This window comes from Aspergillus lentulus (assembly GCF_001445615.1).
Source record: "Aspergillus lentulus DNA, contig: Alt01, strain: IFM 54703, whole genome shotgun sequence".
NCBI lineage: Eukaryota > Fungi > Ascomycota > Eurotiomycetes > Eurotiales > Aspergillaceae > Aspergillus > Aspergillus lentulus.
This window is the reverse complement of record NW_028322123.1, coordinates 2942145-2960777: the sequence shown is the minus strand read 5'-3', so window position 1 is coordinate 2960777 and position 18633 is coordinate 2942145. Positions and strand designations below refer to the sequence as shown.

At 51.6% G+C, this 18633-nt stretch overlaps 9 protein-coding genes across 9 annotated transcripts, besides 1 other annotated feature; 5 read left to right on the top strand and 4 right to left on the bottom strand.

The window, feature by feature from the left end:
* Positions 1-14: 14 nt before the first annotated feature.
* ALT_0914 (protein kinase COQ8) lies at positions 15-2341 on the bottom strand (the record flags this gene model as incomplete). Its single annotated transcript, XM_033558755.1, has 3 exons — positions 15-1129; positions 1186-1468; positions 1523-2341. The coding sequence occupies 3 exons, from the start codon at positions 2339-2341 to the stop codon at positions 15-17; spliced, it is 2217 nt and encodes a 738-aa protein (XP_033414646.1).
* A 336-nt stretch (positions 2342-2677) lies between these two features.
* On the top strand, positions 2678-3637 carry ALT_0913 (urease accessory protein UreF; the record flags this gene model as incomplete). The annotated part of the gene is made up of 2 exons (XM_033558756.2): positions 2678-2804; positions 2868-3637. The coding sequence occupies 2 exons, from the start codon at positions 2678-2680 to the stop codon at positions 3635-3637; spliced, it is 897 nt and encodes a 298-aa protein (XP_033414647.2).
* A 599-nt stretch (positions 3638-4236) lies between these two features.
* Positions 4237-7006, bottom strand: ALT_0912 (E3 ubiquitin-protein ligase BRE1; the record flags this gene model as incomplete). The annotated part of the gene is made up of 7 exons (XM_089599062.1): positions 4237-4341; positions 4428-5501; positions 5558-6105; positions 6164-6212; positions 6270-6413; positions 6539-6733; positions 6797-7006. 7 exons carry the CDS (start codon positions 7004-7006, stop codon positions 4237-4239), a joined length of 2325 nt encoding a protein of 774 aa, XP_089456726.1.
* Positions 7007-7114: 108 nt separating this feature from the next.
* ALT_0911 (transcription factor TFIIIB subunit BDP1) lies at positions 7115-8925 on the top strand (the record flags this gene model as incomplete). Its single annotated transcript, XM_033558758.2, has 2 exons — positions 7115-7142; positions 7202-8925. The coding sequence occupies 2 exons, from the start codon at positions 7115-7117 to the stop codon at positions 8923-8925; spliced, it is 1752 nt and encodes a 583-aa protein (XP_033414649.2).
* A 282-nt stretch (positions 8926-9207) lies between these two features.
* ALT_0910 (DUF1183 domain protein) lies at positions 9208-10395 on the bottom strand (the record flags this gene model as incomplete). Its single annotated transcript, XM_089599061.1, has 3 exons — positions 9208-9591; positions 9644-10137; positions 10371-10395. 3 exons carry the CDS (start codon positions 10393-10395, stop codon positions 9208-9210), a joined length of 903 nt encoding a protein of 300 aa, XP_089456725.1.
* A 213-nt stretch (positions 10396-10608) lies between these two features.
* On the top strand, positions 10609-12214 carry mmm1 (ERMES complex subunit MMM1; the record flags this gene model as incomplete). Its single annotated transcript, XM_089599060.1, has 3 exons — positions 10609-10624; positions 10682-10712; positions 10765-12214. 3 exons carry the CDS (start codon positions 10609-10611, stop codon positions 12212-12214), a joined length of 1497 nt encoding a protein of 498 aa, XP_089456724.1.
* A 248-nt stretch (positions 12215-12462) lies between these two features.
* ALT_0908 (acireductone dioxygenase (Ni2+-requiring)) lies at positions 12463-13123 on the bottom strand (the record flags this gene model as incomplete). The annotated part of the gene is made up of 3 exons (XM_033558761.1): positions 12463-12591; positions 12658-13029; positions 13094-13123. The coding sequence occupies 3 exons, from the start codon at positions 13121-13123 to the stop codon at positions 12463-12465; spliced, it is 531 nt and encodes a 176-aa protein (XP_033414652.1).
* Positions 13124-13481: 358 nt separating this feature from the next.
* On the top strand, positions 13482-15623 carry ALT_0907 (tRNA modification protein MTO1; the record flags this gene model as incomplete). The annotated part of the gene is made up of 2 exons (XM_033558762.2): positions 13482-13588; positions 13652-15623. The coding sequence occupies 2 exons, from the start codon at positions 13482-13484 to the stop codon at positions 15621-15623; spliced, it is 2079 nt and encodes a 692-aa protein (XP_033414653.2).
* An 870-nt stretch (positions 15624-16493) lies between these two features.
* ALT_0906 (alpha-mannosyltransferase) lies at positions 16494-17975 on the top strand (the record flags this gene model as incomplete). The annotated part of the gene is made up of 1 exon (XM_033558763.1): positions 16494-17975. One exon carries the CDS (start codon positions 16494-16496, stop codon positions 17973-17975), a length of 1482 nt encoding a protein of 493 aa, XP_033414654.1.
* Positions 17976-18604: 629 nt separating this feature from the next.
* Positions 18605-18633: part of a sequence feature (Protein overlapping with rRNA (ALT_0905, GAQ03584.1) was converted to a misc_feature.) that runs on past the window's edge.

The window sequence follows — 18633 nt, the reverse complement described above, 5'->3', positions numbered from 1 at the left end:
TACTCCCTCCTGATCTATTTCCGAGTCGACTCAACGTCGAGCCCAGACTTCTCCGCCTTCTGGACCGCGTCTGCAAACAACTCCTTGCATCGTACTTGGCTTCCCAATCTCGCACAGAGCAAGAAGGCTCCGCTGAGCTTGCGATGCAAGCTGTAGGTTTCCTCGGGAGGAGGTGCAAGTCGCTCCCTAATCATAACAGGGATCAAATTCCGGACTCGGTCCGTGATTGTCTGATTCCGGAAATCGTAGACGTCTGGCGAAGAATCCATGAACGGTTCGGCAAGTGTCAAAATCGAAGAAACGTGGGCGTCTACCATGGCCTTTGACTCATGACCAGTCAGGTAGCCCAGTTCGATGGAGAGGCTGTGGCACCTTTCTCGGTCGTTGCGAGAAGCGGCGATAAGTGTTCTGATATATTTCGAGATGAATTCGACAGGGTACTCGCGAGAAGCACCAAAGTCAAGAAGTTCCAGCTTATTGGTCTTCGCATTGTAGAGGAAGTTAGTCCAGTTGGGATCTGTCTGCATAAAGCGGAACTCGGTGATCTCGCGGAGGGATAGGCGTAGAAGCTGCGTGCCGATCCAGTCACGTTGCGCCTGGGTGAAGTCATGGATTTTGGTGACTGCAATGCCTTCCAGACGTTCCATGGTCAGGACTTGCTTTCCTGAAGCCTCCGGGATAATCTCTGGAACCAAGAAAACGGGGTCGTCCTTTACGAGCTCTCTGAAACGGTTGCCGCACTCGGCTTCTCGGATGTAGTCGCATTCCCACGCGAGCTCGGTCCGTGCGTTTGCAATTGTCTTGTCCAGATAAAGACCTCTCGGAAGAAGACGAGATGCCGTCAGAAGGATGGAAAGGTTGTTCAAGTCGGAGTCAATGGAGTCAGCAACACCTGGATACTGGACTTTGACGGCAACTGGCTGGCCGGTCCTCTTGAGCACCGCTCCATGAACTTGTCCAATCGAAGCTGCTGCCATTGGAACTTCATCGAACGTGGAGAAAAGATCCCGCCAGTTGGGCCCAAGGTTATCAGCCAAGACTTTGTCTCGTTGAGAAGCTGGCATATAGTCTGCTCGATCTTGCACTCGCTGCAAAACCTGATGAATAGCCTCTGGAAGCATTTTGTTATCTAAAAAGAATTAGTGTCCATCACAAAGCAATGAATGAGTAACTCCGAGTACCAACCCTGAAAACTCAACATTTGCCCCAGTTTGAGAGCTGCTCCTCGCATTTTTGAGAGTTTGGCCACAAGTCGCTCCATATTTCCAGGACTGAACATTATGGACCCAGCATAGTCTTCTTTGCTCCCAGTCATCCTTCGCAGGCCCTCACCCACGGCTCCAAAGGCCATCGACGTAGCCAGTCCGCTGTATTGCCACAATCGACCTAATCGCGACGACGGGACACGAGATTCAGTCATCTTATACGTATCGCTTTGCTTGAGCTCCGCTGCGATCAGGTGATCTTTCTATCAAAATATCAACATGCGTTTTATGCCATTCTACTCGACTAGGCGACGTACCACGGCAATTTCATCAGCAATGCTGGCCCCAATCTTTTCCATGTCTTCCTTATCAGTTTGCTTGATATTCTCGACAGGAGCCGAGGCCGACCTTCGACTGACCGAACTTTCGGAAAAGCCTTTAGCTCTCCAATCTTGGCTCTTCATATCCGAGGCTGCCTTCTTGGAAAGTATTCTGGCAACCCTGGGACTGTGGAAAATTTCCTTCATCATCTCCTCCGACACATCTTGCTGTTCTGAGGTAGACACTTCCTCGGACACAGGCTTCTCAGTGTTCACAGGCGAGTGGAAGACGTCCGCATTAAGAGAGCTATCCACATTCACCTGCGTGTCATTGATGGTCTTTGGCAGCTTCACTCGAGGAAGCCCCGATAATCCCGGCGTCGACTCTTGAGAACGCTGATAAAAGACATCCTGTTGCTCGCTGACATTCAATGCACTCGAGCCATTGTTCACAGTGTGCTCCGCAGCCGATGACGGGATTTGAAATTCGGCCTGTCGTTGAGCTTTCTTCGCTTCGTCTGGAGAGAGGCCTGAACGGGCTTCCGCATTCGTTGCCTGGGAGGACGCGGGCGTGCTGGTGGGCTGGGTTTTCGGCGCAGCTTCGGAAGGAGAAGGTCCATTGAATCGCTTTGCTAGAGCAGCTGCAGCTTGAGCTGTTAGTATTAAACCCTCAGTCTGTCTCTGGATTCCCTTGGTGAGGGAAGAAGTCCGTGTAAAGGTGTCTAGCTGCCGTTGCCGCAGCGTAAGGTGTTTCGTCGCAACGGATTTCGCGACATTGAATAATTGGATAGCATCCAGAAGACGCTTTCCTGACATAATATCAGATTATCTCGTCAGTAGAAGCTCTAGGTCTAGCGTATTCGCATGATGTAATGCCAGAGGGTAATATCAACGTGCGGGAAAGCGATCAGAAGCTCGCATCGGACCATTATTGCTTACTTGCATCGTTCCTGTCAAATCCGCCTTTTTCTGCCGACATCCACCGCCGGAGACGGGCAACTCCGATGTTCGGACGAGCTTATCAGTGGATTTTGGTATTAAGAGATAAGAAGCGGGCATATTTATGCTTCGGTCGAATGGTATGGAGGAGCTCGTCGCGCAAACATCGTCCTCCTCCTCCTTTTCTCTGTTAACACACTGAGGAATGTCCGAATGAATGGGAAGAACAGTATACAAGCTCTCGAGAAAGAGATTGCAGATCTCGAGTACCGTTTGCGCAATGCCCGCACACGCCTAACATTAGCCCGCCCAGAGGGTGCAAGGGAATTACCCTTCAATGGTCCGTGATAACTACCCTGCGACGGCCATGATTGTCGTACCTGAAGGCTGACATCGAAAATAGACGAACCATACCTTCCACCAAACCATGCATTACTCCTCCTGTCAGATTCCGCCCTCCCACTGGGCTCCTTTGCCTACTCCAGCGGTCTGGAGTCCTACCTAGCCCATAATAAACCCTTGCCTCGCTCGGTGACAACAATCGCATCGTTCCATCACTTCCTCAGATTGTCAATTGCGTCAATCGCAAGCACATCTCTCCCGTATGTCCTCGCAGCCTATAGGAACCCTGAAGACCTAGAGACACTAGACAACGACCTGGACGCCTCGACGCCTTGTATAGTTGCTCAGAGGGCAAGTGTCGCGCAGGGAAGGGCGTTACTTGGTGTCTGGGAGCGATCATTTCGAAGCGCATATGCTTCAGGACCGTCTGTCGGCGGGACGGACGCTGCAAAGGCAGTGCGGATGATTGAGAGCTTCTCCGGTGCTCTCAAATCTTGGGTGGGCAGTGCGGATGAATTAGGGCCGAAAGGCCATCTTGCTCCTCTGTGGGGAGTTGTATGCCTTGCTATGTGTGTCGATCTCCGGCAGACGGCGTATGTTTTCATGCTGAATCATGCCAAAGCAGTTCTCAGTGCTGCAGTTCGCGCATCTGTGATGGGGCCATATCAGGCGCAAAGCGTCCTAGCCAGCAGGGCCCTGCAAGCTATGATTTCAGAACGAATCGACCGAGAATGGGACACCGCAGTAGAGGATGCGGGCCAAATCGTCCCTCCTTTAGACCTCTGGGTAGGGCGGCATGAGCTTCTCTATAGCAGAATATTCAATTCATAATATTCGAGCACCTACATAAAGAACTTGTCTACCACAAGAAAAGTCAGACGACATCATTAAGGCCATGACCCCATGAGCATGGTGCATTCATCATCTCGTCCTAGGTAATCCTACATCTCGCGTCCCTGCTCCCCACCACCGGTGCTACTCGGAACACAGAAGTGGGTATCCAAACAGTCTCTCTTCCTCCTGAAAGAGAGCAAGACATAAGGAAAATGGTGTAAAGAAAAAAGTTGAAGCCGAAGACTGGACAACCACCATGTCCCGCCAGATCGTTATGCAACGGGAAATCTTGCTCGAAAAGCGTAACAGCAAATCAAAACGCCGGCCCCAGTGAGACCCTATCCTGCTAAACCTTGTAGAGCAAAAACACCGCACCATGAACCTTCCATGATTGTGTGAAACAAGAGAGCAAAAGAGAGAGAAAAAAAAAAGGGTAATAAAAAGGCTAGGGAGAAAATCGGGAGGACGAGAAGGGCAATAAAAACTATGGTACACGAATGTAAATTTTGAACCGAACCGATGACCAAATCGGAAACTCAACGATTGCTGAGAGGACTCATAGCGTGATATGCATATGATCATTATTTCCGAATGATCTATTGCAATTTGGACACTTTCGAGACCGAGAAGTGAGTCTTTCTTCCACGCATTCTTTGCAGAATACGTGACCGCACGTCTTGATCGCAGTATCCTTGAAATTCCTGCGGCAGACAGTACAAAGTGCAAGACTCTGAAATGGCAATCGATTAGTATCAGTCGCCCTTATCCATGGACCGGAAAGACTTACCCTCAACATCTCATACTCTGATGACGAATTGCCCAAACTCTTGTTTTTCCAATTCTCAAGACTCTTCTTGGTATCGGCAAGGGTGACTTTCAAGCTCTCAATCTCAGTCTCGGCCTTACGACAGGCGCTTGAAGCACTGGCCAATGACGAATCCTTCGACACCGAGAGGGCCTTGAGCTCATTGACCTGGGCTTTGAGGCCGTCGATAACAATGTTATTCTCCGCGATTTGCTGTTGAGCCGCATGATGCTTGCTGACGATCGAATTCAGTGCTTCCTTCGTCTCACTAGCCTGCTTCTCCATATTGGCCAACAGAGAGCGAGTAGTTGCCTCGGATTCCTTTAGTTGCGAGACAATATCTGAGCTCTTCGAGTTCTGCATTCTCAAAGTTCGAACTTCCAACTCTCGTGCTTCCTTGCTTTTCATTGCAGCGAAATACTTTTGGTCAGCTTTCGACTTTTCCGCAGTCAACCGGGCGACCTTCTCTTCTAAAGCGCTGAAATCTGCAACCTTTTGCGAAGCCAACGAAGAGTACTTCTTGCAGGCGGTCTGCATCGACGTCAACTCAGTGTTGAGCATGGAATACTGGCGCTCCAGGTTCTGATATTTCGCACGAAGTTCTTCCAACGGGATATCCTCGACCTCTGTATGCGCGGCTTTTGTGTTGTCAAGTTGCAAGCGGAGCCTTTCTACCTCGGATTCTAGGGCAATAATCCGAGCCTGTGCAGCATCCGCAAGTTCTTGAATCTTAGTTGACGCAATTTTCTCCTGTTCTTGCGCAGCCTTCCGCATCTGCTGATCAGCCAAGAGCTCGTCACGGGCGTTCCGAATTCGGGCTAAGTCAGTCTCAGCTCGCATCAATTGCGCTTCCTTTTCGGCAATAACGTTCTGGGTTTCCTCATCCACCTGGTTGCGATATGCAGTCCGTTCAGATCGTAATTTTGCGGCCTCTTCACGTAGTTGTATGTTTGTTGCTTCCAGGTGGTTGATTCGTTTAACAACATCGTCGTATTGGGATCGCAATTGCTTAAATAAGTCCGTATGCGCATAATCATCGTCGGTGGGCTTTGTACGCTACATCAACACATCCAGTCAGCAGCAATTTGCACAGCTGACCATAAGCGCCTTACCTTGATATTCAATTCCGTAATCTGGCTAAGTAGATTTGCGTTCTCAGTCTCAAGTTTTTGCAACTGTTCCTTTTGCTTCTCCGAAACAGCCACAAGCTGTTTATGCGCTTCTTCCAATTCGGAATTGCGCTCGACGCTCGAGGGCACACCGTTGACAGGTGACTGTTCTTCCCGATTTCCGGATGCACTATCGCCGCCAGGTCGCTGAGCACCAAGGAGATACTGCTTCTCTAATTTGGCGACAGTCAAGCTTCGTGCGCGGTCGAGCTTCTTCTCAGCCACCATGTACCGTAGTGACGCTGCCTCCAGGCTTTCTTCCAGTTGCTGTTTTTCGGTCAAAGCTTTCTCAAGTTCAGCAATAGTACCTTTCTCTTCGGCCAATTTCTTCGCAAGTTGGGACTGCAAATCCGTAACCTCTGGGGGCGCATTTGTGGGCAAAGATTGCAACCGAGTAATAATGGCACGTATATCATCTGATCGGGCTTTGAGATGCTTCTCAAAGTCTTCCATATTTTCGAACAACAACGAACTTCGAAACGAAGGCCGATCTAGAAGAATATTAGTGAGATGATCTCAAGATAACGATCTAGCTAGGTTAGTGCCTACCTTTGTCTCCATCCGACGCGCCCATGAGAGATTTGACCTCATCAATTAACTATCGCAAGAACAGTGAGACTCTGCAGCTGCAAGAAAGAAGCGCGAGGATACTTACCTGGTTGAACCAGGCATCAATTACACGTAAATGATCATTATGGTAGGCCGTAGCTTTCGACATTTCCTTGAGTTTCGTCTCCAGAGACATCTTCTCACGTTTGTACTCTTGCATCTGCCGCCATATCGCATCTTTTTGAAATCGCTGTCACAGAGTGTAAGTCAGCATCAGAACCATTTCAGACTTCAGCTGAATTCTAAGTGGGCTAAAGAAAAAAATAGGCGCCCTGCTACAAACTGAAGGTTCAGTAACAAACGTGAGCAACTCACCTCTAGGTCGTCTTTCCAAGGCATATCGGCATCTGGGTGCGGTTTACTCCCACCATTGATAGAAGTGGCTTGCTTCTTCAATGGTGGAGCGGAATCATTGTGATCATGAGTAGCAGGTCTCTTCCGGTCTTCCATCTTGACGATACCGGACTCGGAACATGCGACGGGAGTTGCTTCGGTGGCCGGCATCAGTGGCTAGAAAGACATAAGTCGATGAAGGCCGTCACCACTGAACAGCAACCAGCCTGGAGCAATAACCGCAGCAGTACCCGCCCGTGTAGGTGACAACAAATTCTGAGTGACGTTGAAGGGCGTAGCCGTGCAGGTGGTTGTGATAAGCAAGACTTGGGAAGCCAGGAGGATTTTCGGCCTGGGAGGTTTAGCGTCGCCTAGCGCCTCCCACGTGACCGAGCCCACTTCCCCCCAGAGTTCAGACGAACTCCCGGCATCTAGTCTAGACTTCTGCATGTCGCCCTCTACCGTATATTCATTGGACCAACCATCCATCGCATCAGTTCTGTTATCGGCCTGGACTTTGATGGTTCCGTTTGTCTCCAGCGATGCTGAGCTGTGAGGATGAAATCTTTTTCGAGCTCTGTCATCAGTAAGTGTTGAATCCTGCTCCTACAACGTGCTGCATCGTCTGACCGCTTCCGTCTTCAGATAAGTCGGGCAAGAAATTTGCTCCAAAGGCGCCTGCCCGACGCGCCCCTCCGGCCCCCTCAGCCACCCCAGCACCACCGCGAAGACATAGTACCGCTTCACAAACATCTACTACTCAAAACACTCAACCAGCGTTAGATAAAATTCCTGCCGAGCCCGCGCCTCCTGCTACGGTCCCGGAGCCTTCTGTCCCATCTGCGGCTGATGTTGAATTACCCGTCACCGAGACGTCGGGCGCCCCGAAACCCGATTCAGCGCCATCCAAATCTGTGACAACCATCCCCGTTCCCGTTTCCAAGCGTAAGGCATCCTTCTCGGCTCCCACACGGCGCGTGGCTGTTGAAGAAGCGCCTGCGCCGTCTCAGTCTCTCGCGCATCATGACACTAATACCGAGCGCCTTCCCACCGATCTCGACGCGAATGGGCCTGAGAAACAAAGGGAAATTGTTCAAAGTATCGAAGATCCCCAAAACCTTGTGAGCCGCGATGACGCCTCAACACCTGCGGCTAGTTCTCAGCAACTTCCACCTGTTGAGACCGCTACAGAAATTCGCCCATCCAAGCGCTTGAAACTGACTCAAGAATCGTCGACAACATCCACCCGTCCTACTCTTTCACCATCCAATGCCATTACTCCCCCATCTACCCAACCCCCGGCGGTTGAAGAAACTACAGAAGTTACCGACGGAGCTGAATCGCAAGCAAATGCCGACCAGACCCGAAGAGCGTCGAAGTCGCGAGGCAGAAGGGCGAGTCGCGTCTCCAATTTTGAAGATGCCGCGGGAAAGGTGAAGAGGAAGCAACAGCGGTCTCGCAAAAAGCGCGAACCAACACCTGAAGGAGCGGATCTCATCGAAATCGCTCCAGCAGTTGTCAAAATGTCAGAATTGTGCAAGGATTTACGAACAGGGAGAATGTCTAAGCGGGAAACTGAATTGCGCAACATGGAGCTCGCTGAGCAGGAACGCAAGCGAGCTCAACAAGAGGAGGAGGGCCGAGCGCCAGTTTCTCTCAAACCGAGCGCGGACGCTACATCCCCAGGGGCGGAACCTGATATCGACCTCGACAAGAAGCCACAGGCCGGTCCTGTGATGCGAATCGTGAATGGAGAGATTGTGCTTGATGCCGCTTCCCTCCAGGTCGACCGTTACGCAGATGCGGCGAGAAATGCGGGGGAGCTGGAGGATGTGGTGGAAAGCTCGCTTACTCGGAAGATCAACCAAGCTACATGGGGAAAGCGGTCCAAGACAGAATCATGGGATGAAGAGATGACGGATTTATTTTACAGAGGCTTGCGAATGTTTGGTACCGATTTCATGATGATCAGCAAGCTGTTCCCTGGGCGGTCGAGACGTCAGATCAAGCTGAAATTCAACAACGAAGAGCGGCGCGCTCCAGAAAGAATCAAGGAAACACTGTTGGGTCCGCGGGAAACGATTGATATCACGACGTATTCCGAAATGACCAATACTGTGTATGATGACCCTAGAGTGGTTCAGCAAGAGTTGGATGAAGAGAAGAAACGGATTGAGGAACAACACGCAAAGGAAAAGCAGGCTCAGGAGGATTTGCTTCGAAATCCAGACGGCGCGACTGGTGGTGCTCTATTGGATAACGCCAATAACGTGCCCGTAAAGGGCAAACGAAACAACAAAAGACAGGCGATGAGAGCTATGGGAGGCGGAACCGAAGAAGTGATTGGCACGATTGATGGCCTTCCTTGATTATTTAAGCGCTTTGCTGGTCGGAGTTTGGTAGGAATTCGGGGGGTGGGCGTTTAGGGCTGTATCTGTGTTGCATGGCTTTGAGATGGGATCACGATCACGGCCTGGTGCCTTTTCTGCTGTCTACCTGGGTGGCTCTTATCGGTGTTGCTTCTCGCTTCATGGGAGCTTGTAATATCATAACTAGGCTGTCCAACACATGCTAGGTTCGTCATGCAGCGTCTAGATAGGTTACGACAGTTGCGGTATTAGGGGCGAACGAATCAATTCATGTCCGCGATTCTAAGCATTATCTTCGTCTTGTTGAGCCGAATCCCGTACTCTCCGTGGTAGCTGAGAACCGAGGAGGGGAACGCGGCCGTGTGCTGCTTTCTCTCCGAGGCTCGTGGTCATCCCATCTTCTAGAAGATGACGGTCTGTCGCTATGCCGATTGCTTCTCCTACCCATCTCGTAGCCAGCCATGCCACCAGCCGCAGCACCGCTCCAAAAGCCCGGTCTCCACCCTGGCTGCGATGAGCACGAACTACTATCTGGGAAGCTGCTATATGGAGGAGGAGGCCCAGGATAAGGCCCATAGTCATTTCCTCCTCCACCTCCACCACCACCACCACCTCCTCCCCAAAATCCGCCCCAACCTCGTCCAACATTGGTCCTTCTTCGACGACCTCGCAGCCCAAAACATGAGCGGACCATAGGCCATAAAATCATAACGAGAACCGCAGCCCAGAACCCCAAGAAAATCAGGTCGACTAGAGCGTCCACGCCTCGGCGCCATCCTTTTGTCGCGCGCGGGATGGACCGCATGTCATCCTCTTGTATTTTGCCAAATCGCCTCTCTCCGCGCTCCGTCAACAGTAGCCGGTACTCGACACCACAGCTGCCCTTCAACACCCACTTGTCATCGGCATTTCGGTATCCCTCACAGATCACATCTGTTGCGCCCAGCATGAACTCCTCCGGAAGTGGCGCAGTACAAGTCCACTGGACATCTTCCTCGTCGTAGTCGTATCCAGCATTCGTGCATCGCATAGCCTCTATCTTGTACTTGTCACAGATGGTCTTTGAGGGTCCCACGCATTTCAGCTGTGGAATTGGGGAAACACGGCGAGAGGAGGTGAGACGATTGGCGCGGAGTGTCAGCGACTGTACTCGCGAGAGGAGTATGGCATTTGGCCCGGGCGGCGATTCCGAAGATCTGCCGTATGCGAGCCCTGGGGGAGCAAAGCATAGAAGCCATAGTAGCAGTGAGTTAATGGCTGGGTAGTACATTCTGCGAGCTAAATATTTCCGTTCTGTGGGGAGTATTTTGTAGTCGCAGGAGAAATCAGTTTTCAGGCATCTTAATTATGGGCACAAAGGCCAGGCAGAACCAGCCAGCTGGTAATATAGTACAGATTCTTAACGATCGAACATGGATGACTGCGAAAGCTCAACGTGTCCTTACACTGAGGCGTGAGCTCGTGGGTCATTTTGGAGTCCAATCGCGATATGGATGTGATAAGCAGCTGCTCCATCTTAGCTAGTGCCTTGGCCGAGGCCGACAGGGTCCGTCATTCGTCATTCTTTTTTGACCTTGAAAACGATCTTCCAAGTTCCAACACGTTGGAATCTTCAGTTGCAGTGTCGCTTGTTGTAGCAATGGGGTTATGGATAGTATCGGATAATATATACAGCAGCTGAAAATGTCTTCTCAGCTAAGTGCGATTGATCCGATTCCGTTGTTGATGTGATCCAAGACTGACAACACTGAACTAGACGACCCCACGCCTATCCCGGCTCCATCCTCGTACGTCGAGATCACCGTGCATTCTAAGGCGGCTGAATAGCTGACGAAGTAGGAGTAGTTTATCGTTTACACAAGGGTTCTTGCTGGGTCAGCTCTCCGTCGTCCTTCTCATTGCTGCCTTCATCAAGTTCTTCATCTTCGGCGAAGCACCGCCTCCGCCCTCTCGCGGCCTTTCTCATCGCTCGGCGACTCATCGGCGTTCCAATTCCATTTACAGCAGTGCACAGCATGATGGAAGCACAAGAACCTTGAGAGAAAAGCCATCTAACTCGAACGTCCTCCGTCCGGTACCGTCCTCCGCGACCAACACCCGCTCCATCCTGCGAAAGACCTACTACACTGCAATCCCCACCAATCCCACTTCGAAACATGGACGACACAGGATACACCATTCTTCACACCAGCCAGAATCGTTGGACTGGTTCAATGTTCTCATAGCTCAAACCATTGCTCAGTACAGACAAACGGCATATCTGCTGAAGGACTCCCCGACATCATCCATCCTCAGCTCGCTAACGGCGGCCCTGAATAACCCCGAGAAGAAGCCATCATTTATAGATAAAATTACTGTGACGGACATATCTCTGGGGGAGGAGTTTCCGATTTTCAGCAATTGTCGGATCATTGCTGTTGATGACCCAAATTCTGATGGTGGACGGCTTCAGGCGCTGATGGATGTCGACCTGAGCGATGACAACCTCTCCATCGCTATCGAGACGCAGCTGCTTCTCAATTATCCGAAGCCATGCTCCGCCATTCTTCCCGTGGCACTCTCCATTTCCGTTGTCCGCTTTTCCGGGACCCTTTGCATATCGCTCGTCCCCGCTTCCACACCTCCACTCGACACCCCCTCCCATTCTCCATCTCCCCCTACCGCTGGGACAACAACGAATGGACGCTCAAAGCGCGAAGATCAGACGGGTGGAAGTCACTCTCGCGCAGGTGGCTCCTCGGAGGAACCTAGCGGTGAAAATTCGCCGAAAACCAGCCCAAAGAGCAACGTTGCGTTTTCCTTTCTTCCAGACTATCGACTTGACCTCTCCGTGCGGTCGTTGATCGGCTCTCGTAGCAGACTCCAGGACGTCCCTAAAGTCGCTCAGTTAGTTGAAGCCCGTGTTCATGCATGGTTTGAGGAGCGTGTTGTCGAACCTCGGGTGCAGGTCGTGGGGCTGCCGGACCTCTGGCCTCGCATGGGCAGAACAGGCGTACGGACCGGCGATGATTCGGAAACGGGCTCTAATGCGCCGCGGAGTAGCACAGCGGCGGATGCCAGCGGGTCTGCCCGCCACGAGGACTCGTCTCGCGAACCAGAGGTGCTCAGGTTTGGATCACTATTGGGCACACGGCCGCCGTTTGACCTTGCTTCCCGAACGAGCAGCTTCAATGTTGAAACTGGAGACCTCCGCAGTCGCAGCATGACACGGGAGGAGAGCAGTGGTAACTTGAGCGATCAATTCCACATGCCTGGCTCTCTGCCAGGAGGTGGTGTAACTACAACTTGAGTCAATATTTTGACCGGTAGATTAAAAACATAAAAATAACATGTTTTTTATAAGTGCCTGAGAATCTCATAGTCGTTGTACGTGAAAGCGTCGTGATCTATCAAATTGATATGATATATACAAATCATCAGTTTGGAGCTAAAAGCACCAAAATCTTGCGGCAAGCCGCAGTCTGTCCCCCGTCAATCAACCATGCCCCTTGTCCATGCTGGCAATTAGCATCGAGTCATCAATGGAAAGTAAAATTTCTAAGCGACGGCCTTGTTCTGGACCGTGCGGAGGTAAGACTGCCGATGAGCGTTCTCATCAACATCAGGGCCCCGGTTCAAGGGGGTCCATTTAGGCTCTTCCTGGAAAAGGCGCATAGCCTTGACGTACTGTAAACGAAGCAGTCAGCAAGTTGGTACTCAACGTGTAGATAACATAAGCTCATGGAAACCAACATTCTTGTCGTCAGTCGTGAAACGATGGTAGATACCAGCAGGAAGAATGATCAAGTCATCCTTCGCCAACTTGATCCGGACCCATTCGTCCTCCTGGCCACGCACGTCAAAATAACCCTCGCCATCACGGATGTAGCGGATCTCCTCGTCCTCGTGCAGATGCTCATTGAAGAACATCTTCACCTTCTCCTCGTACACATCACCCATCGTCTGTGGCGAAACGACAATCTCATCGCGATTCTTGTACCCACGTTCCTTGGCCAATTCATTTACAGACTCAAGGGAGGGGAAATGGTAGTACTGGACTCCAATGGAGGCGAGGTAGTCCACCGTCACCGGGCGGCCGGAGTCATGGGGTTCCCGCTGGTCGCCCTATTCCACTCTCAGTCTCTACCTGATAAGAGAGGGAGTCATAGTGTCGGATAATGGAACCTACCGGTTTGTTGTCATACCAATAAGCCTTCATGGTGGAATGGTTTTCCCGTGTATGGCTGGCAACAGAGTATCTTTTGCGTTCGGATAGGAGTCAACAGGTCAACACACTCAACAAAGTATGTCTTACCCTATCAGCGCGAAGATATAGGAGATAGAAAACCCATATAAGGGCCTGCGGGGCATTGAAAAAGCAGCCCCGCAACTAGTGATCGCGCAAATCACGGGCAATATTGCTTATTTGCATTACGTCCGCTTTTCACCGCCTTCGGAAATAAATGGCAATAAGAAAATATAATCCACGTGATCCGGGTATCCGCCAGTATTTTTCCATGGCCTCAATGCAGTTTACTGTTCTGGTGTAGAGTCATCCTGGCTACAAAGCGGTCGTCATGGCTTTCCGGGCACGGTCAGTGGCTCTTTGGCGATGGGGCTCTGCTCCCCGGTCCCGTGTCATGGGCCTCACACGATGCATGGCCACGGTTTCTGATGGAACTCGGTATGGTTTTCCCAGCACCCTCATCCTAGTCGTCTCTGCACGGTACTGACTCTCGGCATGTAGTGCATACGATGTCGTCGTTATTGGAGGAGGCCACGCTGGTTCCGAGGCCTCTGCAGCAGCCGCTCGATCTGGCGCACGCACCGCATTAATTACGCCCTCGCTTTCGAACATTGGCGTTTGTTCATGCAATCCGAGTTTTGGAGGAATCGGGAAAGGAACAATGATCCGCGAAATCGATGCCATGGACGGTGTGGCGGGGCGGATCATTGACAAGGCTGGTATCATGTTTCGTATTCTCAATCGCTCCAAGGGACCTGCTGTATGGGGTCCGCGCGCTCAGATCGATCGCGATCTCTACAAGAAGTACATGCAGGAGGAGCTGGTCGCTACCGAGGGGCTGAGCATAGTGGAAGGCAAGGTTGCAGATATTGTGGTGTCAAAAGAAGGGGTGGAGAACATCCCGGGATCGCAGGGCAAAATTGTCGGAGTACGGCTCGAATCCGGAGAGGTAATACCTACTGGGCGCGTCGTCATCACAACCGGAACGTTTCTCGGTGGAGAAATACACATTGGGCTTGAAGCGTACCCTTCGGGGCGTATGGGTGAAGCGGCTACGTTTGGGCTCAGCAAATCCCTTCGCGAAGCGGGTTTCCAGCTTGGTCGTCTGAAGACCGGGACTCCTCCTCGTTTGGACATGAAAACGATCGATTTTTCGCCATTGGAGGTTCAGAGAGGCGACTCCCCTCCGCAGCCTTTTTCGTATCTTAACGCGACGGTCGATGTTGGCGATGAAGGTCAGCTTACATGCTGGATGACCCACACCAACGAGGCTTCACACCAGATAGTGCGCGCAAATCTTGACAAATCGATTCACATTCGCGAGACTGTGCGAGGGCCACGCTACTGCCCCTCACTGGAATCGAAGATTATACGATTTACGGATAAGAAACAGCACCAGATCTGGCTCGAACCGGAAGGATTCGCACCGAATGAGGTCATCTACCCGAACGGTATCTCGATGACTATTCCGGCTGACGCACAATATGCCCTGCTACGCACGGTGCGCGGTCTTGAGAACGTGCGCATGCTGCAGCCCGGCTACGGTGTGGAGTACGACTACATCGATCCCCGCAATCTCCGCCCGACTCTGGAGACAAAGCTGATCAGCGGCCTCTATCTTGCAGGCCAGATCAATGGAACAACCGGATATGAAGAAGCTGCAGGACAGGGGATCATTGCCGGTACGAACGCCGGTCTGTCTGCTCAAGGCCGACAGCCTTTCACTCTCACTCGGTCGGACGGATTTATCGGAATCATGATCGACGACCTCATCACAAAGGGAGTGTCCGAACCCTATCGTATGTTCACAGCACGAAGCGAATATCGCATCTCGACTCGCTCCGACAATGCGGATCTGCGACTCACACGTATGGCTCGTGACGCCGGAGTGGTCTCGGACAAGCGGTGGCGTTACTTCACCGACACAGAAGCGCAAATCAAGGAGTTGCAGACTCTCCTTGCCGACACAAAACTCTCCTCTACTGTGTGGTCGCGCAAAGGATTCAAAACTCGAACAGATAGCTCTGTCCGCTCGGCGCTCGACCTCCTCTGCCTCGACGGTGTGGACATCGACGCTTTGATCCCCCACATCGAATCGCCATCGGGCATTGCATATACACCCTCCTCATTCGACCCCATAATCCGAACCCGGGTCAGCATCGAAGGCCGCTACGCGCCTTATGTCAAGCGGCAGGAGGCAATGGCGAGGAAATTCCTGCAGGATGAGAGCCTCATCCTGCCTCCGGACTTGGACTACTCGAAGGTCCAGGGCATCAGTACCGAGGAAAGACAGGCTCTCGAGCGCGTCCGCCCTGTTAGTGTGGGAATGGCGAGGCGCATCGAAGGAGTCACGCCAGCCGGTGCTCTGCGGTTGCTGATGCACGTCCGCAGGGCCTTGGACACGAGCAAAGAATCACTCGATGCAGACGCGATTGAAGGCTCTGCGGAGAGCGTTTTGCGTGGATCTGTTTGAGAGTGCAGGATGCATTGTGATGTTCAATCATCTAGGAGGCTTGTACGATTAAGATTGGGTTTAACGTTCATTGGGAAACTGCATGGCGCATGGGATGGTATAGCGACTGGACTATTACTAGAGCTTGTTGATCTTTGCATTGCATATCGCATTATGGCATACTATACCAAGGTTATGTCTACTCAGTATACTCTCGGAGGCTTCGCCTCAACGACAACACATATCATGTATTCCTGATCTGCAAATTCTAACATATCCCTCTCTATCTACTATTCAAAAAGCAAAACAATAGACGAGGAGACTTAATCGTAATATGATTAAGTCGATGATCATAACCAACGTGGTGGGTAGAAACAGACTTTCCGCTGACCGGGGGACCATGACTCTTCTATGATGATCATCAGCTGTGATTATTTTATCCCGTCCAATTAACCAACCATTCGCTTACCCATACCCCCAATCTACGCCACGTATATAGCAGTCTAAATCTCACTTTTATTGCAATGTCAGCTTAGTTATCTATCTATCTCTCTATCTTTTCTTGACCTTGGACTCGCTCGTTTTTTTCTGCATAGTATTCCCACTCCCCAGCGTCTTATGTATATTCATTCACGCCGCAATTCTGCATTGATCGTCAGCGCATTACCAATCTTCCACAATAGTGATTGCTCTTGAACGTCTCTTGCACTGCGCTTATAAACTCTTTCTGGGGCGTCGCAGGTGCTAGCGCGTCGGGTGCGCAAACTTTCGCAGCCCCTGAGCGTCCGTATCTTGTGCGACAAGGTGCACTCGCTGGGAAAGGGCTCTCACTCAGCTTCGCCGGCGAAGGCGACTGCTCACCCTCATCTTTGCGCTCGCACCTCGACGACAATGTCAGTACCTCGGATATATTCGCGAGTGCGAACGCTACTGCTTGCACTATTTCTTGCCTCGGTCTTCACCTGGTCTTTCGCGCGATGGCGATCTGTTCCAGTCAAGTCAGGCGACAAAAATCCTTCCTACGTTGATAGCAACGGTGCTGGAGGCTTGCGTTCTGCCGATGGTCATATTCATTTCTGGCAGCAGTTCCAGCCACTTTTGGCCAAATACCAGCCGAAATGCGACCCGCCCACGCGACTCGGCAATGCGCCGTCTATACGGTTCGAGGAAGCGAAGCCGGAAGACCGACGGGAGTATCTGGACATGCTACCGGATGAAGTGGAGGCCATGAAGAACGCGCATACCGGGTTTGTCAGCGACATCAAGAACAACCCGCCGCAACTACACTATGTCCCCAACACAAGGGGCCTGGTCTCTACAGCAGGAGGTTCATACCTGCCTGTCCTGGTCATTTCTCTTCGCATGCTCCGGAACACAGGCTCAGAGCTTCCGGTAGAGGTCTTTTTGGCAAACGAAGAGGAGTATGAGGAGTATATATGCGATGTTGTTCTGCCGTCTCTGAATTCCCGCTGTGTGGTGCTGTCGCATATTCTCGATGCAGTCCCCAAGATCATGCAGATCGAGAAGTACCAGTTCAAGCTGTTTGCGATGATGTTCTCTTCTTTCGAAGAGATCCTCTTCTTGGACGCGGACGCCTTCCCGCTAGAGAAACCAGACATCCTCTTCACAAACGAGCCCTTCCGGTCGAAGAATATGGTCACATGGCCGGATTTCTGGGCCGACACCATCTCGTCATACTACTACCAAATCGCATCGAAGCCGATGCCCCCAAACACCATTCGCCAGTCGACCGAATCTGGCGAGCTGCTCCTCTCCAAGAAGACTCATTCGAAAACGCTTCTCCTGAGCACGTACTACAATTTTTGGGGCCCAGATTACTACTGGGCCCTGCTATCACAGGGCGCAGCAGGAGAAGGGGACAAAGAGACATTCGTCGCAGCCGCTCTGACAATGGACGAACCGTACTACCAAGTCAGCGAGCCCATCGTCGCTATGGGCCACCGCACCAAATCTGGCCTGGCCGGCTCCGCAATGGTCCAATTCGACCCTGTCGAGGACTACGCCCTGACACAGAAAGGGGAATGGCGCGTGCACGGCTCCAAAGCACCCGCGCCCCGCGCGTTCTTCGTCCACGCAAATTTCCCCAAGTTCAACCCCGCCACGGTCTTCGACGAGCAAGCCGTCAAGCCGACCTTCGAGGATGACGGCAGCTACACGCGCGCCTGGACGATTCCCGAAGAGGTGATTGGAAAGTTCCGCACGGATGTCGAGAAGCAGTTCTGGAGGGAGATCTTGTGGACGGCGTGCGAGCTCGAAACCAAGTTCCGGTCCTGGGAGGGCCGTGACGGGGTATGCCAGCGAGTCAAGGACTACTGGAACGCGATGTTTCCAACCCAGCAGGTCAAGCCTTGAACGATCATCCTGAAGGTTGACAACTCGAATCGGACCTTTGATGTATGAGGCCCTAACCGTGGAACAGGGACACGTTTCCATCTTTCCAGCATCCTAAGGTGGCCAGGAGGCGCCACTTCGTCGGTGACCAGGACTCTACTTTAGGGCATGGCCAAACTCTACGATATGGAGCGACGCTAATATTAAACCATACTCAAAGTATGTGCTTTCAGATGCACTAGGCGAGCAAACAATCTCGCCGGTTTTTACAAATGTGTAAACACTCGAAAGGCAATCAAGTTTGTCCTATATATTTGTTCTCATTGATCATTACCTTCTGCGAAATCACCATGCATCTATCGGCCATTTCATCAGCTGCTACATGATCTTCTCCCGCAGAGAAAAAGCTACGAGAAACCGAAAGACTCATGCTTAAGCACTTCGCTTCATTGGCAAATATCGAGTCACTACTGCCCCATTTTTATGTACATTAGCCGATCATATACACTCCAACAATGCAAATATTTACCACAACGTGCAGTAACCCATCAACCGAAACATAGGAGGCGACAGTATCCGGCTCTACTACGCCGACGCCATGCACTATTCTCTGAACCATCTATACACTATGCACAAAGTTCAAGAAGACTTCACTTCTTTCCGCTGGCTCTTGCAAGGC